Raw genomic sequence first — 8,678 nt, forward strand, 5'->3', positions numbered from 1 at the left:
TTTAGAGAATTTGATGAAAGAGTATATGGCAAAGAATGATACAGTGATTCAAAGTCAAGCAGCATCTTTGAGGAACCTAGATATTCAAATGGGACAGCTAGCCAATGAGTGAAGGAAAAGACCACAAGGCACCTTGTCTAGTGATACAAAAAATCCAAGGAGAGATGGTAAGGAGCATTGCAAGGCGGTTACCTTAAGGAGTGGTAAAAATCTGGAGTTGAAGGAGGACAATCCTAAGAGAAAAAATGAGCCCACTTCAATCCAAAGTAGTGTGGAAAAGGAAAAAATAGTTGGTAGTTCGAATATGTCCAATACTGATTCTGAAGTAAATGCTGGAGCAATTCCTCCACAAAATGCATCATAGAAGCCAATGAGCAAGCCACCTCCACCATTTCCTCAGCGATTTCAAAGCAACAACAAGATGATTAATTCTGCAGATTTTTAGATGTTTTGAAGCAGCTTCACATCAATATATAGTTTGCGGAAGCTTTGGAACAAATGTCTAACTATGAGAAGTTTTTGAAGGATATTTTAACCAAGAAGTGGAGACTTGATGAATTTCAAACGGTGCTTTGACTGAAGGTTGTGCTATATTGAAAAATAAAACTCCTCCTAAATTGAAAGATTCGGGCAGCTTTACAATTCCTTGTTCTATTGGTGGTAGAGATGTTGGTAGAGTACTTTGTGACTTGGAGCTAGTATTAATTTGATGCCCATGTCAGTTTTCATGAAGTTGGGAATTGGAGAAGCAAGGCCAACCACTGCCACTTTGTAATTAGTAGATCGATCTATGGCACACCCGGAAGGCAAGATTGAAGATGTACTTGTGCAAGTTGATAAGTTCATTTTTCCGGCTAATTTCATTATTCTTGATTATGAAGCGGATAGAGATGTTCCAATAATTTTGGGAAGACCATTTCTTGCCACCGAAAGGACTTTGATTGATGTTCAAAAAATAGAGCTTACTATGAGAGTGAATGACCAACAAGTGACCTTTAATGTGTTCAATTCCATGAAGTTTCTGGGTGAGATTGAGTAATGCTCTTCTTTGAGTGTGATTGATACTATTATGGCTGAAAAATTGCTAAAAGAAACTTGTAAAGAGGGATTGGGAGTGATTTCACTTGAAGAGCTTGAAGAAATGAGTGAAGAGGAAGAAACCCAAGTTAAATGGGTATAATCCAAGCAGCCTTTTACTAAAGTTGGAAGGAATTTTGAGTCCTTAAAGTTATCGAAAAGAAATTTCAAGCCTTCCAAGCCATCTATTCAAGACCGCCAAAGTTGGAATTGAAGCCTTTGCCTAGTCATTTGAAGTATGCTTATTTAGGTTGTGAAGAGACTTTACCTGTGATTGTTTCTGCGTTGTTGGGAGTTGAAAAAGAGAATATGTTGCTTTATGTGTTGAAGAAATACAAGAAGGTTATTGGTTGGACTATGGTTGATATAAAGGGTATAAGTCCCTCACTTTGTATGCATAAAATTTTGCTAGAGGATTCTTGTAGCAAGTTTGTTGAAGAACAACGAAGGCTTAATCCCATTATGAAGGAAGTGGTAAAAAAGGAGGTGAATAAGTGGCTTGATGCTGGTATTATTTACCCAATCTCAGATAGTTCATGGATCAGCCTGGTTCAATGTGTTCCCAAGAAAGGTGGAATCACGGTGGTAGCTAATGTCAACAATGAGTTAATTCCCACAAGGACGATGATGGGTTGGTGTATTTGTATGGATTATCGGAAGCTAAACAAAACAACAAGAAAAAAGCATTTCCCACTGCCTTTTATTGATCAAATGCTTGATAGATTAGCAAGAAAGGAGTATTATTGCTTTTTGGATGGTTATTCAGGCTACAATCAAACTTCTATTGCTCCTGAAGATCAAGGAAATACCACGTTTACTTGCCCATATGGGACATTTTCTTTCTGGAGGATGCCCTTTGGGTTATGTAATGCACCTATTACATTTCAACGTTGCATGATGGCTATTTTTTTAGATATGGTGGAGAAAACTCTTGAAGTATTTATGGACGATTTTTCAGTGTTTGGTGAATCTTATGATGCTTGTTTGGCTAATCTTGAGAAAGTGTTAGAAAGATGTGAAGAAACAAACTTAGTGCTTAATTGGGAAAAGTGTCATTTTATGGTGCAAGAAGGCATTGTATTGGGTCATTGAATTTCTAACAAAGGCATTAAGGTAGATAGAGCCAAGATTGAAGTCATTGTGAAGTTGTCACCACCTACTTTCAGTCAAGGGAATTCAAAGGAGGTATGCGGATTTCTATATGAGGTTTATCAAAGATTTCTCAAATGTCTCTAAGCCTCTTTGTTCTTTACTTGATCAAAATCAAGCTTTTGAGTTTACCAATGAGTGTTAAGAGGCATTTGTAACTTTTAAGAAAGCTCTTGTATTCACCCCTATTATTGTGGTGCCCGCTTGGTCACTTCCTCTTGAGCTTATGTGCGATGCTAGTGATTTTGCTGTAGGAGTTGTACTTGGCCAAAGAAAAGAGAAGGTGTTTCATTCCATCTATTATGCAAGCAAGACACTAGTCGATGCTCAATTGAACTACACTACTACTGAGAAAGAACTTTTGGTTGTGGTATTTGCTTTTGACAAGTTTACAGCATACCTTGTTGGGACTAAGGTTGTGGTGTACACGGACCATTCCGCCATCAAGTATCATATTGCAAAGAAGGATGCCAAACCAAGACTTATTTGTTGGGTGTTGCTTCTTCAAGAATTTGATTTGGAAATTCGTGATAGAAAAGGAACAAAGAATCAAGTAGCTAACCATCTTTCTAGACTTGAAGATGGTAAGGCAGATAATTTTAAGCAGCCAATTAAAGAGACATTTCCCGATGAGCAACTCTTGGTGGTGAGGCAAGTTTCAATTCCATGGTATGCTAATTTTGTGAATTATTTGGTGAATGTGAGGAATCCACCAGATTTGAAGGGACAACAACTTAAGAAATTCTTTCATGTTGTCAAGTCTTATTATTGGGATGAACCATTTCTTTATAAACAATGTTCGAATCAAGTGATGAGGCATTGTGTTCCGGAATAGGAGGTTCAAAGCATTCTTGAGCATTGTCATTCAGCTCCCTATGGAGGGCATTTTGGTGGGCAGAGGACAATAGCAAAAGTTTTCCAATCGGGTTATTATTGGCCTTCTATTTTCAAGGATGCTCATGAATTTTCTAAAAGATGTGATAGATTCCAGTGGGTTGGTAATATTTCAGCATGAAATGAGATGTCATTGAATGTCATCCTTGAAGTGGAGTTGTTCGATGTTTGGGGCATTGACTTTATGGGACCTTTCCCTTCTTCCTTTAGGAACTTGTACATTTTGGTGGTGGTAGATTATGTATCAAAATGGGTTGAAGCAATACCAATTCCCACCAACGATGCTAAGGTGGTGATGAAATTCTTACATAAGCATGTGTTTACTCGCTTTGGTACACCAAGAGCTCTTATTAGTGATGAGGGTACCCACTTTGTCAATAAAATTTTGGCTGCCCTTTTAGCCAAATATAGTGGGAGACACAAGATTGCTACAGCTTACCACCCTCAAACAAATGGTCAAGCGGAGATATCCAATAAAGAAATCAAGGGAATTCTAGAGAAAGTGGTTAATTCTAGTAGAAAAGATTGATCGCAAAGATTGGATGATGCTTTTTGGGCCTATAGAATGACTTTCAAAACCCATTTGGGAATGTCACCTTATCGTTTGGATTTTGGGAAAACTTGTTATTTGCCCATTGAGTTGGAGCATAAGGCATATTGGGCAACAAAGAAGTTGAATATGGATCTCCATGCTGCTGGAGAAGCTCGTAAATTGCAATTGAATGAGCTAGAGGAGATGAGGTTGTTCTCCTATGAAAATTCTAAGCTTTATAAGGAGAAAACTAAGAGGTGGCATGACAAGAAGATCCAATCTCGAATCTTTGAGAAGGGGCTGCAAGTTTTTCTCTTTAACTCACGTTTGAAGTTGTTTCCTGGCAAATTGAAGTCTCGTTGGTCAGCCCATTCACTGTGGTAAAAGTTTATCCCTTTGGAGTCATTGACGTGCAAGAAGATTAATTTGGAAGGGGGTTTAAAGTGAATGGGCAGCACTTGAAACATTATTAGGGAGGTGAGGTTGACCACAAGAAGACCTCCATCACTTTTGAGGATCCTTAAAGTAGTTGTTGTTTTGGGTTATCAAGTGATTCAGGCACTATCTTTAAGACAATCCAAAAAGACATAAATGTAAAATATTATGCATATATAAAAAAACATATAGATATTTTTTTTTCTAAGTTCTTTTAGTTTTTTTATTTTTGTTAGTTTAATTTCATGTCATCGAGGGGTTTTGGGGATGGTGTTACATTTGTTCTTGTGTTTCAGGGGTTCAAAGGTGAGAAATTGGTGTTTTGGAAGTAATTATTGGGTCTAATGGTATTGCGGACGTTTTGCTTTAGCAAACAGGGAGCAAAAATGGGTCTCATTTCTGAATAATAGAGGGGTTCCGCCTGAAATTTTGCAATTTGGAGCTTGCACAAGTTAGTGAGACCTGTGATACATCGCCACAGTGGGATGTGGTCTCGCTCAAAAAAAAAATTAAACCCAAACTACTCACCCCAACCCGATGCCCTATTTCCTCTCCCCCTTCTTGCCTCTGCCATTTCCCTTGAGCCCTAGCTGCCACCATCCTCTTCCCTTCATCACCAATCTGAGCGTCCCTAATCCTGAGCGTATGCCTTCCGTCGCGATCCCACTGCACCACGCTCCAAAGAACCCAAACGCGACTTACGTTCGCACACCACCCTGAGGCGCAATTTCGCCTGCAACATCCTTCCCGTCGCCCTGCCTCGAGCTAAGCCCCGAAGACCCATAAAATTTCATGACCCAAACCGAGCCCAGGCGCCTCCAAGCCAGCTCTGACAGCCTCTTGTGCGTGCCACCCCAAGGCGCAATTCTGTCTCCGCCTACTAGGGCTAGGCATGGGTTGGGTTGGCCGGGTTGAGGGTGTTTGAAAAATTCAACCCAATTACATCGGCCTAGAGAATTCTAACCCATTTAAAATATTTTTAACATATAGCCCATCCCTACTAATTACATTAAGGGTTAGGTTGGGTTGGGTTATAACCCATTTAAAAAAAATCTATTCAAAATCTAATCAATAATGTAGAAAAGATGATCAAATTAAAATCTAAAATTAAGAAAATAATGTCTTAGTAGTTTCTACTACTAGTTAGTACTTAACAATTCATATATTATAGTCATCCAAATTCGAAACACAAGTCTTAAATTCATTACAGTCATCCATAAAAGTAAGTAGATAGTTCATAGAAATTTAAACATAGTAAAAAAAAGCTTGAATCCATCAATCAACAATGGCGATGGGTGCATTGGTCTTCTCTTTTGTTGTCGTCTTGTCCTTAAGTTTGTTGTCTACAATTCAAAAACCAAAGTTAAACACTTATTGAAAATAAAAAACAATAAAGAAAGGACATTATTAAGAAGTCATTTTGCTTACCTTCTTCAAGAAACTCATAAGCTTGTATATCATCCAAATAGTCCCTTGTTTGAATCCCTTCATGACTCTCATTCAACCAATTTTGAGTGCAAACTAGTGCCTCCACCATTTTTGGGCTTAAAGAACTCCTAAATGAGTCTAAAATACGCCCACTAGTAATATAGGTAGATTCATAAGCCACAATAGACACAAGTATAGCAAGAACATCTTTAGCAATCATAGACAGAATCTTAAACCTTTGAGAATTATCCATCCACCAAAAAGTATGATTTCAGCACTAATTTATTTGAGCAAATATCAAAACATTTCAGCACTTATATGATTTTGAGCAAATAAAAAATACTAATCAATAATTCCAAATGACATATTCAATTACTTCAAAATTTATTTTAGCAAATATCATAATATTTAACACTTATTTCAGCACTTAACAAATAAATAATTTTAAAATATGACAAATATGCACAAATAATCACATATTTCAGCATTAACTTATTTTAACAAACAATTTCAGCAACCAATATGTTCATGAATCATCATCAAAACACTATTAATCAAATAATTATAGAAAAAATATACATATTCCTTGATATTTAACACTTTGACAACAATATTTCCTTGCTTCCTTTAGGTTTGACAGTACCAATCAAATCCTAGTGTATAAAAATAACATAGTTTAGCAATAATATAAAATACAATTAACAATATTTATAAAGAAAATCACATGACAGAATATAACAAAGTTTTTTTAGTTAGTTTGATCAAATCAAAATAATTGTACAAATTACAAAAGTTAATAATATATACTGAGTTAGTTAGTTTTATATATACTTATAATATATATATACTTATATTGAGTTAGTTAATAAAATAGCTTTTTTTTATATTCATATAATATATAATATATATACCTCGGGGCTCTGGCTAATCTCGTGCGTGACATCACGGTGGAGACTCCACCTCCATCCATCAACCGCTTGGAGTCGTACTCGTGGTCGCTTGAAGCCTCAGTCGAGGACCACCTGGAGCTAAAGCCTAAAGCAGCAATCGCCAGAAGCAGTCGAGGACCACCTGGAGAGCTTTGTCGCCTGGAGCCGTGGCTGCCTAAAGCCTTGACCGCCATGAGCTTCGCTTGAAGATGGAGTGGTGGAGCTGGCCTATATTTCCATGGAGAGTGATAGAGTGCAGTGTAGAGAAGAGAAGGGAAAAAGCAAAGCAGGCGGCAGCAAAAAATTAAAATAATGTTATATATTAGATTTTTAGGGTTTAGAAATTATGAATATTTTTAGGTTTTAGATTAGGGTGGGTTAGCCCGGGTTGGGTATATTGGTTCAGGAATGTTTTGGGTCATGGCCGGCCCATTAAGCTTCAGGTTGCACTTTCAAGGGCCGAATGGGCTTCGGCCTGCACTTGTTCAGCCTAGTAGGCCATATCCGAGTTGGCTTTGCCAATTTGGTCAGCCCAATCTCAAAAATTCCCGTCCCTACCGCCTACACCTCAACTGCCCAGCTCTGAACAATATAATCACGAGACCCATGTCCTCTATATTCTGAGCTCGTTCCTAGGTAAATGCTTTCTTTTATTTCGCCTTGCTACTTTGCATTTGTACATCTGTAGTGGATATTTTTGGGTGCTTGGGCTTTTTGTTTGTGAACCATTTTTGTTTCTGTTGGGGCAGCCATTGGACGTGTTAAGCAGGTTGTAATTCATGTTGTACTACTTGATTTTGTGTTGTTGTTGGTGAACTTATCCTTTATGAGAGTCTTAACCGATATTACCCCACATACTTCGATAACTCCACAAATCAATGGCCACCAAAACAAGAGCTCAAAAGAGAAATCCAAACCACCCTTTACCCCACCACCATCCAAAAAGATTTCCACTATTTCAAACACTGCCCCACCACCATCACCCTCACCAGCCACTGCAAATGACCCCACCACCACCACCAAACGATCAACCAAGAAAACCAACATCCAAAAGTCCAACAAGCAAGCCAAATCCACATCCACCGTACCTCCACCCAAGCCACAAAAGACCACCACTACCACCAATTTTTTTACCAATTAGAAGCATGTTGCTGTACCAACCCCTAAGACCAAGAAAAATCTAGTTCCTCCAGTACCATTTGAGAAATTTTCTTTCGATCAAGCCAAGGAGAAATATGAATCCATTAAGAAGAAGAATTTTCTCCCTAAAAAAGGTTTTTTGCCTACTACTGCTGAGGTGCCAGCCTACCTCAATGAAGTCATTGAGAAGCACAAATGTGAGTCTTTTTTTCAAAAACCAGAGCCTGCTATCATACCTTTAGTGCGTGAATTTTACACCAACATTGTGTCCTCTGAGAATTCCGAAGTGGTGGTGCGAGGCAATACCGTTTCATTCTCTGCTGCTGCAATTAATTCTGCTTTTGGGCTTGACAATTTTGAGTGTGATATCTATAATGATATGGTAGTAGCCCCTACACTAGAGAATGTTGACAAGGCACTACAACTAGTAGCATGTACAGGCACTCAATGGTGTGTTTTTACCAGCAGTGTTCGTACATTATTGCACACCTCCATGTTACCCGAGGCTGGTGTGTGGTTACATTTCCTTAAATGTCATTTGTTGCCTATCAATTATGACACTACGGTGTCCAACAAGCATGTGCTTTTGTTGTATCGCATGTTGTCCAGACTTAGTATTGATGTGGGCAAGATTACTACTAGGAAGATTGTTAGTTGTGCCAATAAGAAGGGAAAATTATTATTTCCATCACTCATCACTCAGTTATGCCTTAGAGCTGGGGTTCCTTATGATACGAGTGAGGATGTGCTTTTTGAGCACCATGGCATTGATTTCCTCACTCCTTCAGCACTACGAGTTTGTGCGTGAAGGTGACCCATCCACCACACCTCCACCAGCACCCCAACTTGCTCCCACACTAGCAGATATCTTTGATCAGCAGCAACAATTCTTGGGTGGATGGTGTCTATTGAAACTCAGCAACAAACATACTGGAAATATGCCAAGCAGTGGGATGATGTGTTAATCAAGTCCCTTCAACGGAACTTCACCAAGCCTACTGCTACCTTCCTATTCCCTAGCTCCATTTTAAAGAGACGACCCACTCTAGTTGTTCACGAATACCCTATTCCTTCGGATGCCAATTCCAAGGAAT

At 38.6% G+C, this 8,678-nt stretch overlaps 1 protein-coding gene across 1 annotated transcript; it reads left to right on the plus strand.

Annotated features, from left to right (window-relative positions):
• Window positions 1-3,685: 3,685 nt before the first annotated feature.
• LOC133792257 (uncharacterized) lies at window positions 3,686-4,036 on the plus strand. The gene has a single exon (XM_062230166.1). The coding sequence runs from the start codon at window positions 3,686-3,688 to the stop codon at window positions 4,034-4,036; it is 351 nt and encodes a 116-aa protein (XP_062086150.1).
• Window positions 4,037-8,678: the final 4,642 nt, after the last annotated feature.

This window comes from Humulus lupulus, chromosome 7 (genome assembly GCF_963169125.1).
Source record: "Humulus lupulus chromosome 7, drHumLupu1.1, whole genome shotgun sequence".
In the NCBI taxonomy this organism is placed as follows: Eukaryota; Viridiplantae; Streptophyta; class Magnoliopsida; order Rosales; family Cannabaceae; genus Humulus; species Humulus lupulus.